Raw genomic sequence first — 19,671 nt, 5'->3', positions numbered from 1 at the left:
CTACAAATGAAAACCAGAATACTTGTCAAAAATGAATGCTTTGATTGCTATTTGATGTAAGAAAATAACTATCCCCTTCTTTCCTAAGCGGAATATTCTTACTCAACGTCATGCCTGGTGGAGCAGATCTCTCAGTAAAATCTGTCAGATTGTTCTGGGCCTGAATCCTCACTTTGAAAATCTAATAAACTCTGTCTAACTATCACTAAGACTGGTATCATTATTTCAGGTCACAACTCTGACCACCACAGTGCCCTCTGCTAGTCTCGACAGTGATTCCCAATCCTTGGCCCTGGCAGCTCATGTCAAGGGCCTCGATCTAGCGAGTCTGTTTTAATTGATGTGAAGACAGGTGAGGAGTTTTGAAACTGTCAGTAGCCTGGGTTGAGGAAAACTGGTAATAGTTCCCCTCTATCCAAGGGAACTTATTCCACATAAGCCAACTTCCTGCCCCTGAGGCTTTCTAGGGAGATTCGAGGGGGACATGAGCACAGGGTGGGCCATGGGAGGGCTTGGGGGTATAAAGGGTTGGTTCTGTTGAACAATTAAGAAGCCAACTTGGTGGGTGGCATCGCATTCCTTGAAGGGTACTAAAGAGGCCATAATTTATCCACCTGGCTTAGGTCATTTCACAAAGAAAGGTGATGAAGAGTCTTTTCTTTTTTTTTTTTTTCTTCCCCACAACATTATATATCAATAAATCTTTGTTAGCTAGAGTGGTGTGATTTCTTATAAAAGAAGATGGAATCTAACCTCTTCAACTACACCAATCTGATGAAGAGTCTTTTCTAACATCAGCAGCGGTTATTTCACGGAGACGGGATGAAGGATGGCCTTCTCACTGCGCAGAAAACATTGACTTGTCTTCTCCTTTAGGCCTAAGGTTTTGTGGTGACAGAGATGCTAAACAAAAGGCTTTGCCCTCAGGAATTATAATTGTCTGAAGTTGGGGTGATTTTCCCCTTTCTTTTCTTACCTGAGATTTCCATATAATCTGTAGTCAATATCTTTCATTTTTGTAATTTTTTTAAATTATTTTTTTAAAGCTTTGTTTTATTTATACAATAGCTGGGGTACAGGCCAGAGGTGTGGGAGGGTGAGAGGATTCACCAGAGACAGAGTGGGGAGCAGAACAGGCAGACAGACCTAAAGGACTGCTGAGGGGTGCAGCAGGCGAGATAGGTCTGCTGTGCCATGTGTGTATCTCCCTGGCCAGCCAGGAATTGGCTGCAGAGGCTGCGGACAACTTCACAGCACTGTGCTCAACCTGCTGCACCACTGGGGAGGCCCCATTTTTGTAATTTTTAGGGAAAAAAACAGAGAGCTAATTGGCTATAGGTTCCTCAAGGACAGGGACCATCTGTTATTCACCTTTGTATCTCAGGTCTCTGGCCCAGGGTCTGAGACATAGTAGGCATTTTACACATGTTGGTTGAGTAAATATTTGACTTTTGACATGATGTCAGTTCTCCCAAGAATTGAGGACATGTTCATAAATAGAATCTGGAAATAGGACCCAAAGATCTATAAAATAATGCTCTGGGTATGTTACTAATATTGTTTAACTAGAACTTGTTTTCCTATACAGATGGAATGCCAGGTTTTGGGAAAATAATTAGAAACAATCTACTCCTAAGAGGAGGTTAATGGATGGAGTGTGAACTCTGGTTGTAGACACAGCACATACCTCCAGCCCCTAAGCCACTCATACTCTCCTGCCTTGGACAACATTTTTAATTTACATTTTTAATGTAAATTGAGTATAATAATGCCCACTTAGAAGGCTGTTGGATGAAATTGCTCATTTATGTGAGGATTTACTGAGCTGACCTTTGGTTAAGGGAGGGTGGTCAGGCAGCAGGGCAGATGTGCTCACTAGCCGCTCGACCCAACCATCTACAGGAAGACAGAATTAAGTGACATCTGCAAAGTTTTCGGGGTGGTGCTTGGCTGGTGTGAATGACCAGCCTCCAGCAAACCTGAAGCACTGCCCTCTCCCTCAACTTACCCCGCCTCAATCAGAAGGACAGGGAAGAAAAAACCAAGGGAATATGGCCCCCTTCGTCCTGTGGCTGGTGTGTCCCATCCTGATGGGAATCCACAGGAGCAAACCAGCAAGTGCAGACCAGAAGTCTTGGAGTGGTGACAGATGGAAAATGGCAGCTTCCTGTGCTACGAAATGTTAGTGGAACATCAGAAACTTCCACTGGGGCAGAGAAGTTGCCTTATTTCGATTTCTCATCAGAACCTCAACAGCATTAAGAATATTAATAAATAGGCACACTGTGGTTTATTAAACCACTCTTCCTAGGTTGGTTGTGACTTTAGCAGGGGAGCTGCAGAGAAGGGTTGCCAAGAAGACTTAACTGCAGGTTCTCCATCTGGAAGGGGCTTGTGGAGCAGCCCTCTCCATCCGCTGCTTTGGTGGTTCCAGGTATCATTGCTGATTTCTGTAACATCTTAGAGTTTGCATCGACTACTCAAACTCCTTCATTTGCGCCTCCACAATCCTGGGAGGAATTGCCCAGCGGGTGTTCTATTCCTATTTCCAGATGAAATAGGGAAGTAAGTGCCAATCCCAGATGGTGACAGAGGACCGGGTCATGGTGCTCTTTCCGCCACAGCATTCAGAGCAGAAGCAAGTTCTAGCAAGAAGCATTGTGAAGCTTTGTCATCCATGTCAAAAGCCTATTTATCTTTGCTCCCTGACCTTGCTCTCCATCCCATCGCCATCTTGCCCTCGTCTTTAAACTCCTCCAGCAAGGACCAAGAGTCTGAACAAAATCCATGCCATTTTCCCCCCAAATTTTAACTCTGGACTATGCCCATGGAAGACTTCTCCCTCATTTTTCCACTTTCTACTTTGGAGTACGAACTGGAGGGACATGATGTCTTCTCACATTGTTATATATTTAACTTCATTTTTTTTTATGGCTCACTATGGACCCTAATGCTCATGTGAACAAGAGTCACATTTTGTTCATACTTATTGCCCCAGAGCCTAGCAGAATATCTAGCACTCGACTGCTCCATTGATATTTGTCAAGTTAATGATAATTTTAAAATGGTGGGTTCCCAATTTGGGGGAAGAGAGTTAAAAAATGTCTTGCCATGAACTTGGAGTGTTTTCCTAGTCCCATTAATTGGGAATATGACCGGCTGTGGAATCTCATTGGTTAAGCAGAGTCTGATATTTAGCAACTAGTGTTCTTATTTTCTGGGCTCTTCCAGAGGCTGGTAGTTCTGTGGCTGATCATACGCTGCCATCTCTCATCACATCTTTGTCTTACTAGACTTGTGATCCTCTGAAGACAGTAACCCTTCCACACATTTCATATACCATGGTCACGCTGCTCAATACAGCATCTTGCGCTTAGGGCATCAAGTATTTGAATTAATGGGTAGGCTAGAATACAGATTTCCTGACCACTTTGATTAATGATCATTGTTGGTATGAGCAGGGGCCTGAGGTATCATTCTGGAACCTGAAGGATTAACTATCAGCTGCACGTAGTTCTCTAAACCTAATATTTTCCTTTCTTGGAAACAATTTGAGAGTTCATGCAGAGCGGTAGATGGAAGGAGTTGAGAATTGGAAGTGGTGGTGGAAGAAAGATGATGCTGTTTACATTTTATAGAAACACTTTTATATTTTAAGTGCACATGTTCTCTCTCTGAGATACCAAAATCCAAGAGGATGAGGTTTATTTATACGGACCATTTGGGAAAGCGCTGCGTAGGAGTCTGGCTTTATTTGAACAGCAGAGGGCAGCAGAAGGCTAGAGGGAAACAAGAACCACCATGAGGTAGTCCAGCAACTTAAGTTTCTTCCTTCTGGAGAGAAGTCCAGTTGTCTTCTTGGGTTTTCTTCAAAATAGGAGGGCAGTGAGGTAACAGGAAAGAATTGTGGGTAAAAAACAATAATTACTGAAAATAAGCTGAACTTTGAGGAAATCTTGAATCTATTTTTCTTGCGAAAGGTTGAGATTCTGACTCTAGGACTCATTGAGTGAAGGAAAAATCGTTGCTTGTCCAGAAGACCCTCTGTCAACTGACTCCAGAAGAAAAATACTTCCCCCACTCCACTGTTTCTAAATTCCTCATCACCAGTCACAAAACACAGTTCAAAGCTGTACATCAAGAATACAGAAGGAATAAAAAAGGTCAAAAGAAATTCACACCAAATGTCCCAGCTCAGAGCTACCTTGAAGGAACTAAAATTTCTCTATTCTGCCTTTCTTTCAATTCTCTGTGTTTGTGTCATGTAAATCTGTGTTTAGAGGAGGAAGGAATGAGATTTTTAGATGGTTTTGATATTTGGTATTGAAATGGACAGATACAGGAAAAACAATTTCTAAAAATTAGGTCTGGAGGTCTAGCCCTTCTTGCTCTCAATCAGACCAAACCAGACACAATTTCTTAAATGTCTGGAAGATATTTTCCTAAGACATTTAGGAAGTAATTCTACCTCTCCCTCCTCACTTCTAATTGAACATTAAACAAGCTGCAATTAAAAGATAAGTAAACACAATTCTAAGCATTTTCATTATCATTTTCAGCTATGAATTTTTCTTTGACCCAATTGTAATAGGAATGTTTAAAACTCTAAATATATGAAACTTTAAAAAGTTGTCTTTTTGTTACTGACTTGTAACTTAATTGCCATAGTAGTAGGAGAACTTCCTCTACATCATATTGAGTCCTTGACTCTTGTTGAGACTTGCTTTATGAGTAAGTATTGCAGGGTCAAATTTTGTAAAAGGTCCACCTGTTCTTGAGAAGAAGGTATAAGCCCTAAACATTGGGTATAGGCTTCTGTATATGTTTGCACGTCAAGTGCATTTCGTATTTTATGTGTATTTCTATTTCAAATCCCTGTCTCATTCCTCCTCAGTATTTTCGAGAACATTTAGTGTGTCCTCAAAAAATGGAAAAAAGATGAAAATATGATTTTTCACAGAATAATGAAAAAACAACAACAACCCTATCACATGTCCTACAAATTAGTTGCAGAAAAGGGAACACACGTGGTCGTGCTGTGTCTGCGCTGCTCTCAGTGCTTTTACAGCCCACAAAGAAGAGACTGGGAGAGCAGGAGCTGGGTTGGTGCAGTTGTGGGGTCAAACTTCCTTTTTATAAATCACATTTTCCAAATTGGAAGCCAAGATCTTCAATTTGGAAGCCAGTGTAGACGAGGGTGCCAGAGGACACGCGTGACTGAGGCGGTGCCGGGTGGCCGTGTTGGCCAGAGACACCAATCCCCACATTTCTAACACTTGTGACGGTATTTCTTTTCTTGGCTTCTATGGCTGGACTGAGTCACTGGGGAAGGGTGTGGGTGAGGGCAGGTAATTAACCCAGCTGTCAAGGGATTAAAAAGGTTGTTGAGGAAGAAATTCTCCTCCTACAAGCAGATGTGCAATGAGGGAGGCCCTGAACCTGATGCTTTTTGACCAAGTCCAGGAGCTCAGGAAGCAGACTTCTTCCACCACACAGGCCAGGCTTGGCCTCTCAAAGCACCACAGTCAAGACCTGCTCTTTTAATTGGCTGTGTGACCACATGACCTTCTCTGAACCTGTCTCTTTTAGGAGAATAAGAAAATCTTATTGTAAGGAAAAGAAAGCATAATAGACATGAATATGCAATGGAAGGTCTTGTAATTCTCCCAGGAGAGAGAAATGCCAGCTAAGTGCTTTCCCTTAGATGCAGAATAGAAATCAGTCTGCAGGTAGGATCAGGACAAAGCTAGGCAAGCTTGAGTCTGCCAGCCAAGCCCATCAGATATATTGCAAAGAAAATATTTTGTAAAAATAAGAGGAATATGATTCTCACTTTCTTTACTCCCAAGGGTTCATTAAAAAAAAAATTCTTTTTATAAAATGCAGAAACAGGCATCAGTGGAAACACACTGGCAATACCAGGAGGCCAGTCACCTGACTAGGGGTGTAAAAATTTCCTTCCATCTGTCTGGCCAGGTTGTTTTGAAGCTCTGAACCTGGGACAGGGAGCCAAAGCAGCTGAGGTGGGAGCAGCAGGCTCTTTGAAGACATGGGAGCTGGGGTTGGGAGTTGTGGGTCTGAGGCAGGAAAGCAGGGTCAGTTCTGGTCACTCAAATCCTTCCAGGAGCCAGGAATGGACACTCTGGTCAGGTCCAGAAGCAACTTGTCCATGCCATTCCTGCCACAGCCCCTGCAAAGAAAGTTTAGGAGCAAAGCACGGGATCTCCCACTTCCTCCTCTGTTGGGGTCATTGTTTCAAGAGTACAAGCTTGGGAGTGCAAAGTCCTTTGATATCACACCTGAGATCTTCATGGCACTCAAAGTGTCCACATCAACTGCACAACATCTGTACCTGGGAGCCACGTGGCCTCCCACAGGAAAGCTAATGGGCTGAGAACTGACACTGATGGTGCACAGATTGGAACCCAGCTTTTCTGACCCCTAGTCTAGTGTTCTTTCCGTGAGCTCCTGCCTTTTGTGATTCTTATGTAAGTCACACTTCATCCTTGGAAAGCTGGAAATGCTATTTCTTTTTGCTGAACTGGAACACTGAAGAAAAATTTACACAGAAAAATTGGCATTAAAAGTCAGGTCTCGTCTGCCAAGATCTGTGCTTTAGAATTAAACCAATCTGGGGATGAAGTTGACCAAGTGGGGAGCAGGATTGTACTGGTGGGGCAGCAAAAGCTAGGGAAGCCAGAAATTGCTTTTAGGACACCCTCCAGTGTTCAAACAGAAAGTTATACTTCCATTGCCTCAGTTTCCTCTTTTAAAGGAGAAGGGGCTGGATAGAGAAGGCAAATGAGGAATTATCATTTGGGGGGTACAGTGTGTTAGTTTGGATACTGAAAAAGTTCTGTAAATAAAGAGTAGTGATGGCTGCATAACATCATAAAGGTATTTAACGTCACTTAAAACTGGTTACAATGGTAGGGCCTCCCCGGTGGCACAGTGATTGAGCGCTGGGTTGCGAAGCTGCCTGCAGCCTCTGCAGCACCAGTTCGATCCCCGGCTGCTCCCCGGCTACCAGAGGAGGGTCCCACATGGCGCGCAGACCTCTCCCGCCACCCACTGCTCCCCTCAGCAGTGTGCTTCGGTCCTTCTGCCTGCTCTGCTCCCCGCTCTGGCTCTGGTGAATTCTCTCACCCTCCCGCGCTTCTGACTGTACCCAGTGCCTGTATAAATAAATAAATAAATCTTAAAAAAAAAAAAAAACAAAAAAACAACTGGTTACAATAGTAAATTTTGTTATGTAGAATAAAAAAATAAATGGTATGCATGGGGTTAACTAGGGTTCCAAAGTTCCATTGATTCTGAAAGTCTGTGATTTTTACCCTAATTGGAAATTTTCTCCCAAATTAATTTCAGCTTTCTAAGTGCTTCCTCTCCCTCCTCTCTCAGAAGTCCCTCCCACAAGCTCCCAATTCTGTTTTTATTGAAGAAAGTGCCCCCCGCACCCCAGCCAAGCTGAAGATCTTCACTGGAATTACAAGTGAGGTCCAGTTTACACTTGGTCGGTGCTGTGGGTGAGGCTGTCTCCATGTTAAGTAGGTGGGGCAGAGGTGGAGTCTTCTTGGAATCATGACAACCTCTGACTCTGATGGAGTGACCTTTTCTTGCTGAGAGAGGTATTGGTTTTTTGTTTTTGTTTTTTTTTAAACTAAGTTGCATTTAATTAACTGGGCTTGACATAAAAGGTTGGCTGAGAATCCTCATCCCTAAGGACAAAGTCTGGGAGGTTGGTTCAGGCCTTCCAACTCCAGTGTGTGATGCAGACAAGTGACAGTGCTATGATTGGAGGGCAGAGCAAACCCCACACATCGACGCAATCCACAATTTCCCAGATCAGGAGCCTGCCTGGGTCCATACAGAAATCCAACACAGCTGACAAAGGCTCCAGACTTCTCAGAGAAAGACACTGGCTAAGTGGGCAATATTGACACTCAACCCTCCAGCCCTGGCTCCAGCCTGGTTGTCAGCACAGACAGTGGGACAGGGCAGGACTGAAAAAGCTGGCAGATGGGCACAGGGTGCTCAGCCCACCGTTGAGTCTGTGTTCTTTGTCAATAAAAGGCATCCAGCAGTGTAAACTGTACTAGGAAAAAATGAATTAATTTGTTCACAAGACAACCTAGTGTTTGATTTCCAGCCCGATCCGACTCTTCCTCCATGTAGAAACAGTTCACAGATATGGAGTATCCCCTTCCACCTCTACCCCCAAAGGATAATCAGTACCAGGTAAAGAAGTAAGCTGAACGATGGGTGGTTCTCTATGATCTGTGCTCACTGTGAGCAAGAGGAAGGGAATCACATAGGCCCAGAACCAATCTTGCACTGGCTGGTAGTGCGGCCTGGGGTTGGGACTGGGAAGAAGGGGTTGCACTTAATATTTACAAGCCTCTCTCCTCAGGGAAAGAGAAAGGATGTAATATCAGAGCATAATTGCCTCCCTTTACATTACTGGGTGTTCTTGGAAAGCTTTGTAAATCGGATTCCTAGCATTTAAGGTGCTTTATTCTCCTTTTAATTAGCTTTCAAGGATGTAAAAGAGAAGGGGCTGGATAGAAAAGGCAAATGGGGAATTATCATATATCTCCCCCAACAGGCTGGGGGTGGGACATATGTCAGCCCTGAGGGTAGCAAGCAGCTGGTGTGTAAGCAAAGACCCCAGGAAATTGCTACTTAAAGGAATCTTCCAATCCACCAACTGAGAAAAAGAATGCTTTGGCAGTGCTTTTCATGCGAAGGCAGGAGACAACCTGACATTCCCTCACCCTCTCACCCCCTACGGCCTCATACACAGCTAGGATTGGAATCAACATGCTGGCATCAAGTCAAGGGCAATCAGCCAGCTGGAGGGCGGGACTTAGCAGAGGCCCAGAATAGAGTAATGCACAGGGCACACGTGGCTGGGATGCCAGCCAGGGTTCTGGGCTCAGAAGCTTCTGGCACAGGTCCCGACCAGAAGATACAACAATCAGGTTCAGAAGACTCCAATGAGGTTGGGGGCCAGGCTGAGCCTGGTAATGATTCCCAAAACTATCACTTTAGTTACAAGAAAACTTCAGGAGGTAGCCTGCCCATGTGTTTTTCAAGTTGGGTCTTTGAGGACAGCTCTCTGCAGGAGGTACCCTTTTCATCGTCTGCAGTGGACACTGCAATAAATTGCAATGAGAAAATTCTCAACTCATGTTGAACAGGTTGACTTCCTATATCCTTTTTGCTATTTGTGTTTGAAAATACTAACCTAGCAGAACCAAGAAGCCTGCTTTCCTAAGCACCTTGTTACATGCTCAAAGTTGACTTTAAGATGGCAACACAGTTCAGAGAGCTCGCTGATGCTTGCGAGGATCACCACAGAACATACGAGGGCTACATGCAAACAGTACAGATGCCTGATTAAGCAGAATATTTGCAGCTACCAACCAAATGCCCCACTGAGAGTTCCAGTTAATTGAAATTTCTGCCTCAACTATATTATTTGAAACATTTTTGGACATGCATCAACATTCCAATGCCTCTGCTTATGCATACATAGTGTCTCTCTGGGGTCCATCTCTCTTAGCCCATGCAGAGTTGCAAGCCTTGCATGAATAAGAGTCTTAGATACCTGTGCAACTGACCAAATAGGGCTAAGCTGCATATGGGTGCTTATGTGCATTTTTTCTATAGACTGAAGCATCTAATTACATCAGCTAATCTTCAGTGTGTATTGCTCACCTGGCTGCACATCCTTCTGTATCCACTTATTCCTTTAAAGAACAGAATGGGAAAGTCACTCTTCCTTCCCCAGTGCACCAGAGCTGAAGAAGGTCCCACATTGCCTTCTGGAATGCAAATTATCTGGCTCTTTCCCTTCCTCTGCCTGGTCTTCTAAACTTAACAGATGACATCTCTGAAACATGCAAGCAACACTGGGGCCTGGAGATGGATGCACCACTAGGCATCTGCAAGCAGAAGGTGTGGGTTCCACGGAAGCTGGTACCTGGCCTATGAAGTGCAAGGAAAGCCGAGCCAGACATTTCCCCTGACTTCCTCAATCTCTAAGGTACATTTAGGCCACGGATGCCATTCCCACTTCTTCCCACAGTGGAGAACTGCATTGACTCACATCTGCCAGATTTAGCTCTGTGGCAATACCCACATCCACAGGGGACTATTTTATTCTGCCTTCAACCATTTTTCTCTGGCCCTATTCAACCCAACTGGCATCTTGCAGAGCTGACTTACCCTTTCTTAGGCCAACAATCTCTCTTGGGTTTTGTGGTGGTTGTGATAATATGATGATAGATTTCTTTGGGATTAGGTCAAGTTAGAATAACAAAAGTCCATCTAGTTAAGTGAAAAGTTTAGAGGTATTCAAAGGAAAAGTTTAAAGCATCCCCCCCCCGCCCCCATTTTATACTTAGGAAAAAATCTCTAAACTTTTTTATCTGTTACAGGGATGGGGGCACAGATTTGGACCAGTCACTTCAATATAATTCAATTCCAAAAGACAAAATGGTGAGGAAAGCTGGCTCCATGTTTGCTCTACTTCTACAGCATTTGTGAATCTATGAAGGTTGTCACTCAGTGGCAAACCATGCTAGTCCTATTTCTAGTTGAAAGCAGGTTGAAGTTCCTGTTGGTGGAGCTGTTGGTTCCACTTCTATCTCCTTTTAAGCCTAGAGTGTGAGAAAAGTCCCTGGGCAGTGTTTCAGACTCCTTGTTTCTAGAAAGCTCTGCTAAGGCCATGGGAGGCAGGCATCCCCGAGGCTTCTTTCCTTTCACTTTGGGCACAAGTCACTGCCCGGAAGCCCCTGGGCTGGGGAAGGGCAGGATCTGGAGTCACTCCCATCACACCCCATTAACATCAGCAAGCTGTCATAGTGCTAGGGCCCTGGTCACCCACAAAGCCGTACTTAACACATGATTTTGTGGAGCCTTGAGGGAGGAATCCATTCTAGTGGAACCAGATGAAGATAACAGAGGGGAAAGAAAAAAGGAAAAGTGGAGGAGGAAGACACAAAAGAGGGAGAAACCAAAACTAATGGGTTCTTGTCTTTTAGCTGCAAAGCAACCACTCTTTACAACACTATTTTCCATGGAAAAAAATGTGTTCATTCTAAGATTCCAATAATGAAGTTGGATATTTTCTACATGGAGCCAAACCCATCAGAGAAGAAAATATGAAGCAAGCATTTGAGAGAATCGCACATTTTTGTTTTGAAAAAGATAAGCAAGGTAGAGGTTTCTATTAATTGAGTGGAATTCAGTTTTGTTTTGCTTTTAAGTTGGGACAGGAACACCCAGGGGTGCCCTAACATCACAATTTTGTTGGACTGGCTGGTGACGTTAGCAAGGTTACTCTTACAGAACACATTAAAAAACAAAAACCAAAAAACAATCATTGTAGGAAATAGGACAACAATAGCTGCGTCTACCTCCATGCTAGTATTAGGGTCAAGATCATCACACTCTGACTCCTCGGAACTGTTCGTCTCCTTGGTGGGCAGCATGAGGAAGCGGGAAGAAAGAGAACACAGTTAGAACACAGGCAGCTTTTGCTAGAGAGCGAGGAGAACTTTAGCGAAGCAAGGGCAAAGGGCAAATTGGGCAGAGAAAAGACCAGTGCTTTTAAGATGGGGTGCAAATCACCAAGGGCAGCAGCATGCTCTTTCCAGGGAGAGTTGCTGGGGTCGTGGCGAGCTGCCGGTCTCACAGGAAATAGCAATGGGAGCAGCTGAATGAAGCATGAGTGCTGGAGAATTTAAACTGCTGTCTTCTGTGAGGCTGGACTTCCCAGATGAGGTGAAGGAGAGAAAACAATTTCTTTTCCCCAAGAAGGACCTTAGAAATGTGTTTCAGTTGTTCGTATTTTGCCAGGAAGGGGGAAAAGTGCCAGGTAGATAATCACACATTGTAGCAATATTAAACATCAGCAGTGTAATTTCCATGGTCCAACTTAAACCAGATTGCATTGTTTCAAGGGCCTGCCAAGCTTAGAATCAGTGAGGTAGTATAACAGGTGGATTATTACAGGTACTAGCTTGGGTTTCACCGATGTGTCTCCCTTCCCTGCTCACCCACAGCCTAAAAGGGGGTGTTGTCTGAATTCTGGGGAAAAGAAATGAAACTTGACCAATGACACAGTTGCCCTTGAATTCCAAACCTCAGACTTCACAGTGTTGGGGGTTTGGAAAGCATCCCTAATCTCTTCACCTGTGTGTATTTTCAGACCTAGGATACTGAATGGGTAGCTTTGAGGACTTTAGTATGAGTGAAGCACTTTGCATTTCTAAGAGAATAATGCAGATAATTTTGCTATAAAACATCTGCACGGTATAAAGAGAAAAGTATAAAAGAAAAAAGAGAGATACTTACTTATTTGAATCGAAGTTGCCAGGAGAAATAAAAAATAAAAAATAAATTGATCTTGCATGCAAAATCCTGCTAAACTATTTCCCCTTTGATCCCCACACTGGGAAAAAAAAAAATCCCCATCCACCCAAATTGTCTTGTGAGAATGCTGCAGGGTGGGAGTAGATGAGAGGTGGGACACAGCTCCAGAATACCTTACTCACTTTAACAGAGACTTTGGTGCCCAGAATATCCTTGGGTTTACGAGGCCCTGTGGCTTCATTTTTACCCGTGTTCTCCACTTCCGCCCGCTTTCTCATGCGTAGAGTATGCCATGAACATGACTTCCTGTTGTACCAAAAAATGCACCAATCAAAATGGCAGCTCAGGGCAGAGTGAGGTGGTGGGTGGCCTCGCCACCCCGGGTGAGTCAGTAGGTGAGGTGCTCCAGTCAAGCCCCAGCTTCAGAGGCCCCAAACCTGCACATCAGTTCTTGTGATGGCTGGCAGCCGATCTCACCTCCAACTGGAAGTGAGTGAGGATGAGCTCTGACCCCTTCTGACAGATGTGCAAGGTTGGCTTCACCATTTGAGGAAGATGAGAGTACTGTTTTTTTAAACTCTACCCAGGGAAACGTTTATATCATAATGATGAGGCTCTACAGGCTTGAGAGATTCCTTTCCTGAAGGGTGTGTTGGATGGGGGAAGGAAGGAGGTGGGTAACTTGTAAAACAGGAAAGTAAGGGAAGTATATCTTGTAGTGCATAAGCCACGTGTACTTTCCTAGGACCTGATGCAAAGACCCCACGCGATAATTTTGAGGTTTTCATCTCATTATTTGTATTTGGGTGGTGGTCACTCCCAGACACTGCAGTAGAGAGGGGATTTCTGAACTGGACAGTTCAGGTACTAGTCTGGATATTTTAGGATGAGTCTGCCTAGAGTTTTCCTACAGAGAGAATACCCAGGGAGGTGAGGACAGCAATGGTGTTTCACACCATCCTAACTTCTTTCTCACCAGGAGGGGGCTGGGAGCTACTTCTTCACAGACCTGTAAAGAGAAGCTCAGAGCAGAGCTCTTGAGTTCCACATATGTCAGGATTCAAGCCAAAGACACCAAAAGCCAAGCCACGAACAGCACCAGTGACCGTGGGGAGGCAGCATCCATTTTGGGTATGATCATGGAGTCTGTACCAAGTTCTAGCTTTGTCTGGAAGAGGTAAGGGTGGCTTCCCTTAAGATTTATTCCCTTGTCAAATTTAGACCTATCCAGACAGAGCTCCATGAAATGAGTCTTCACTAAGGGGGAGAGAAGAGGGAAGCACATGGGATTTAGGAGGAAGGAAGATACTCCAAGATAGACAGCTTCTCCTCCACAAAACTCCACAAATATTAGGAATTTTAGGATGTTCTGAGGAAGGTGTTCCAAAGTTATTTACCACTTACACACAAGTTTAACTTTTTGAGTGGGAGAGAGCAATCACAGTCATGTTCTTCAATATTTTGGGAGTTTATGCTCCTTCAGAAGGTAAGAATCTCTTGGCCAGACCTCCTTTTGTACCTCCTAAATGAGCAGGCTCTCTAAATCCCTTGCATGTCAGCTCCTCACTCCAGTGGTTGTATCTGAGTAAAACCAGTCATGAAAGCTAATTTTAGATGATATCACTCTATTAACATCGGACTTTAATGTCATATATTTATCTCCAAGTCCATGTCCCTGGCTCCTTCTGAGAATATCTTGAGTTAGGGAGGTCCCTACCAAAAATACTCCCAGGGCGGATAGCACAGTACGTGTGTGTGAGAGTGGGGGTGTGTGTCTGTGTTTATCACAACCCCCTGGGTCAGTCAGTATGCTTGGTGAGAAACTGGAAATGTCACAAATAATTTTCAGAAGGAAGTCTCAAAGTTAAGTGGCAGGACAGTTTCAGTTTTATATTCTTCTTCCCAGAACTTGTCATCATGGTTTGGGGGAGCTTCCATGTCTTGGCCACAGTCCAGGGAAGGACATGGAAACAAGCTTTCCGTGACAGTGATCCTGTAGGCAGGGCCATTCTGGCCCATGGTCACAGCAGGACCTGGGGAGGGTGCTGCGATTGCCCCTCACTGATAGATGCTGATGACCCGCTTAGCCAGGTGCTCTGGCCCACCTCCACCAACCCTTGTCCAAGAGTGGCTGACAAGGCACCCAAGTGACCAAATTGCATTTGAGTCTGTTCTTTCTTACAACCTGACACCCCTCTTACTTTGTCTCCCACGGAAGGTGTGAACACGTGACCAAAACACCCAAAGGTGAGGAGGGAGGAGTGCTTAGTGCCTGGATAGTTAGCTCAGAGATCATGAACAGTAATGTCTGCAAGGCCGTTGGTTAATAAGAAATTTAATGCTTTGAGGATCTTTGTTCCCAAGGCTTCTGAAAACAAGTGTCTTTGGAATAAAGGAATTGAGTATATTGCACCTTAGGGGCCACTACTAATTTCCAGTTGGGCCTGCAGTTACCTTGAAAGGCCAGGGTGATGTCAGCAGCTTCTATCCCCCGACCTAGTGACAGGCCAAAGAAGACAGTGCTATTAGTGCTCCTGCTCAGAGGTCTCATGGAACTCCTTTCACTCCCGGCCACGGGTGACCACAAGTGGAGAGCAGAGGGGGGTGGGGGATGCAAGCCAACACTGGCGCCTACTCTAGCCATTAATTTACATCCACTCTCAAGATGGCCCACTTGGTGGCATCCAGTGTGCACCATTCCTTGTGTCAGAGTTTAGAGAAAACCACTTGGGCTGTTTAGAAAGGAAGGTTAGCTTTGCAGCTCTAGTGACAAAGGCACTTTTCAGGTAGGAAAAACTGCCAATGCACTCAACCAACTCCTAAAACACAGAAAAGAAAAAAATAAAAGGGAGAATTGTTTGCATATTAAAAGTCCTAGAATAGTGAAAAGGGGGAAAAAGGGTCAACTAGTCTTTAACCTCATTAAAACATGCTCATGGTGAAAATTTATTTTACATATTTAAAATAGTACATTTAAAATTAGTTACATTACAGGTACAATGATGAACATTGTGACTCTCCATTATATTGCACAACCTGACTTCATCCATATGGGTTTCTTTAAATAGTGCAAAATACTTTATACAGGAATGTGTTCGGAAGGGTCTTCACAACCAAAATAAGGAAAAGAAATATCTTACAAATTACCATGAACATATATTAAAGTGACAGGGGAAGGGGAAAATTAAAAAAAAAGTTACAATCTGTACAGAGGAATTGCCATAGACAACCAAAAAGTTCCCTCTCTCCTGGGAGAAGCAGCGGGCCTCTGACCTGTACAGGTCTGGCATTTGTGCCAAGGTAATTTTTTGGTGTCAATCAAAAAAAATATATATATATATATCAGTAACTCAATACAATATAAATAGAAGTCCAGTCCAGTGAATCCTGTGGTGGGTCAAATGGAGCAACGGAAGGCATGCCTTTTGTCACCTAGGGCTTCAGTAGGGTTCTTAATGGGGGTGGGGAAAGAGGAAAAAATTAACAGAAAATTATAAACAAAAGGGAAAGAAAAATCACCACCACAAAAACAAAAAACAAAAAAAAAACCCCCAAAAAACCAATAAAACCAAAAACCGGAACAATCCAGCCTGGATGCCCTGCTGCTGGTTCCGGCACTCAGACCTCGGTTCCAGTGGCACTGTCGAGAACAAGCAGCAGTAATTCCCTAGCATGTGTTTGCATTTTTTTGTTCTTTGTTTGTTTTTGAAATTTTTTAATCCACATACTCCTCTCCCAGGGAAGCCAACGAGGCACTTACTTGAGGCTGCTGTCACTAGTTTCTGCTGCTGCCGTGGCTTTGGTGAGGGGTGCCAGGATGCTGCCAGGGACCCAGCCTTCGGCCGCGGGGGAATGGTCACTGGCAGGCTGGTACACCAGGCACATGTTCTGCTGGTTGACGGCGAGGACCTGGACCACCTCACCTTGGCTCACACAGATTTCATTCTCCTTTAGTGCATAGTAATCTTTGATCACGGCCATGGATGAGGTTCCATTGCAGCCTCCCAGGTCGCTCTGCTAGGAGACAAGGGTGAGAAGGGACAGACAGGAGAAGGCTGGGTCACACGTCTTGTTCCGCACTCTACGGCCTGGTTAAAAGCCTCACCACCCACTCACAGGGTAAACAGCAGACTATCTGGAGCAATGGAATGATATCCATTGAGTTTTTTTATAGCAATGTCTCATTCAATGTTATAATCAAGGGTGAACAGGTAGAGGGACTGCCTGGCCTAGGTAAAAGTATAGACAGACCTGAAGTCCTTTCCTAGAGGGCAACCTTCCCACCAGTAGTCTCTGACCAATGGAAATACTGAGCATATAAGCACCTGGACATAGTGAGGTTAGGGCAAAAGTCAAGCCGGAGGTGACAAGCCCTCAATAGAAAGAAAATTTTTTCCCTTTCTTTTGAAAAAGCGTTGGTGTTACGCTACATTCTGGCCTTCACTGAGACAGGAGTAACAATGAGACATTTGCCCAATTCGTAGGCAAGAGCATGACCAACCCTCACCTAGCTCCTGTGGGAACAGAACCCCTCTAGTTCCTCCTACTCATTAACATGAGAGGAATGGTTTCTGGGGCCTTTTCACAGGACTGCATCAGGGAAACTGCTTCTAGACAAAACTGTAGCTCCCAGGGAGGCCTGGCTGCCTCACACAGCACAGTGAGAACCAGAAACTCTTTAATAAGTTTGACAAAATGCCAGTGCCAACGTGACTTCAAGTTATTCACTAGTGCGCAAGTTCTAGGTGATGTGATAAAATAAATGAGTACAGATACTCTAATACTGAATTTAACCTACATGTTAAAAGACCATTTAAAAAATCAGTATCATCTAATCATTTGGGTAAAAAAATATAAAATTGGAACATGCAGGTCAAAATATATATGTTCCTAGTCACTGACCCACTGAATTCTAGGCTAACGAGATTAGGGAACTTGCTGAGGTTCTAGAGCAAGCAAGTTGATGAATTTAGAATGGAAAGCAGATGACCTGGCCATTTTTCCTACTACCATGTTGTATCAAAATGCCTGTTTGGGCTGGGTCTATGATGACATCTGGGACTAAGCTCATGGTGATGCTTGAATTGTGGATTATTTGTGAGAAATGTTTGAGGCAACGTTGGCTTCTCTATTCACACCTAGATGAACAACTTCTCGCTACATCAGATGAAGAGTGAAGAACCATGAGTTGACTTCGGCAGCTCAGCATCAGAAAGGGCAGGCTCTTTGGGATGTCAAACACCAGAGCTGTGACTTTTGGATGGTCTACACCGCAGTCACTCTACTTGGTGTGCATCATAATTATCTCTTTCATTGGTATAGTTTCTACAGACGACAAGATTCATTTTAACAGTGTCTGAGCTGCAGTAATTTCTCTAACTCACTTAATTGGCAGGGGAAAAAAGAAATAATTGAGACTAGGCTGTACTCAGTGGGCTGTTCCTGCTAAAAGGATCCACATAAAAAGACGCTACTTTGTAAAGTGAGCCCTCAGAATGGGGAGGGTCTTCATAACTGCTGTCACATACCTTGCTGGCCTCAAACTTGTCCCCAGGCTGGTGGTAGTCAAACCCTGGACTGCCGTTGGAGGTAGATATCTTCAGAGGTGGCAGAGGCGGGTTATAGTTGGAGCCCTTTGGGGGCTTCTCAGAGCCCACGGGGACAGAGGAGTAAGGCCTGGGGCTGGCTTGGGGAACCCTAGCAGGCTGCGACCTTATCACAGCAGTGCTCCTTTCTTTCCGCTGGTACTCGATGGGCGACTGTAGTGCTGCAGGATGAAAACAGACGGTCACTCTAAGCTTCAGAAATGGAAGGATCACTAGGTACAGGCTATATGCCAGGCATGATGAGGGGATGTGAGAAAGATACCACACATTTTTTTTTTATTTTTTTTTTAAATGTCATTGGCTTCACATATTTATTGGTAAAGATTTCTAATGCTGATGGCATTGCCACATACTAACCAATCCCATTTTTTTTAAAGATTTATTTATTTATTTATACAAGCACTGTGTACAGTCAGAAGCGCGGGAGGGTGAGAGAATTCACCAAAGCCAGAGCGGGGAATAGAACAGGCAGACTGATGAAATACACTGCTGAGGGGAGCAGCGGGCGTGGCAGGAGAGGTCTGTCGTGCCATGTGGGACCCTCGCCGGCAGCCGGGGATCAAACCGGTGCTGCAGAGGCTGCGGGCAGCTTCACAGCCCAGCGCTCAACCGCTGTGCCACCAGGGGAGGCCCACCACACTTATTTTTAAGGAACTTATAATCTACTGTGAGAACTAAGAAAAGTACCTAAATAATGAAACTATAAAACCAATATAGTGCTGTATGTGAGGTGTGAAGTGGGCAAAAGGAGGGAGGGGCCATGCTGCCTTTTTGTGTAGATGGTGGCTGGTAATAAAGGGTCTCAGGAGACCACCGGCCATCAGACCCTGATGTTCAGACTTGGCAAGAAGGAAGCAAGTGTGAAGTGTGTGTGGAACAGGATGGAGACAGATAACCTGGAGCAGAGGGCCTTGGGTCTCCCTGGAGGAAGGAGACAGGTAGGGAGGCTGGAGGTGCTGTGGTGTGAGAGATCAAGAGAGCCAGGTTCATGAGCCTGGAATTAATTGTGATGGTCATGAAAAGTTAGTGGATTAAATGAACCTGGGCATTTTAAATTCAGATTCTGTCACCAGAACCACAGTTGAGGATTCCACAGCTGGGAGGAAGGTGCGGAGAGGGTGAGTCAGAAGCCATGAGATAGTGACAAGCAAAGAGGCCTGAGCAGAGCAGAGCTGATGGGAAGGTGGGAGGCCTGTGGGATGCCAAGTGCTCTGGTGGGAGACTAGAGCCTAGATGTGAAAACACAGCAAGAGCTGAGGACCACCAGGTCTGGGGAGCAGGAGGCTATTGGTCAGTGGAACTCAGGAGATGGAGAAAAAGCAAATTTGAAGGGAAAGACATAAGCTTTGTTTTACTGAATTTTAGATAACAGTTCGATAGTCTGAGCACTGAAGAGGAATGGGCAGGCAAAGGCCACACATACCAAATTCTATAATAATGACTTCAAGGGCTGGCCTGATTCTGTTATTTTTATCAGTATTCATGGTAACACATATTCAAGTGGGTTAACAGCCGGGGCACAGAGAACTTTCAAATATAAGGATATTTCTATAGTGATAATACTTCAATAGGACCCAACATCAGATCACATCACCCCCTTTCTATTTGAGAGATGGGCTCTGAGGGAGGTGGGGACGGGCTATGAGATGCCTGCACTTGTCTCTGTAAGGAAAAGGCTCCATAG

General features: G+C 44.6%; 1 protein-coding gene across 12 annotated transcripts in view; it reads right to left on the bottom strand.

Moving 5' to 3' along the window:
* Nucleotides 1-19,671, bottom strand: part of KALRN (kalirin RhoGEF kinase) — a gene marked incomplete at both ends in the record, with an annotated part of 649,897 nt that overhangs the window by 21,000 nt on the left and 609,226 nt on the right. For 5 of the 12 annotated variants that reach the window (XM_084231957.1, XM_084231958.1, XM_084231952.1 and 2 more), the window contains 2 exons: nucleotides 16,138-16,395; nucleotides 17,910-18,148. In XM_084231957.1, coding sequence (XP_084088083.1) covers nucleotides 16,138-16,395; nucleotides 17,910-18,148 — 497 coding nt within the window. Of the gene's footprint in view, nucleotides 1-11,423; nucleotides 11,484-12,563; nucleotides 12,688-16,137; nucleotides 16,399-17,909; nucleotides 18,149-19,671 lie in introns of those variants that run through there. The other 7 variants (XM_084231944.1, XM_084231956.1, XM_084231948.1 and 4 more) reach the window with 3 other exon arrangements.

This window comes from Talpa europaea (genome assembly GCF_964194135.1).
Source record: "Talpa europaea genome assembly, chromosome: 4".
In the NCBI taxonomy this organism is placed as follows: Eukaryota; Metazoa; Chordata; class Mammalia; order Eulipotyphla; family Talpidae; genus Talpa; species Talpa europaea.
This window is presented reverse-complemented; position numbering and strand designations above follow the sequence as displayed.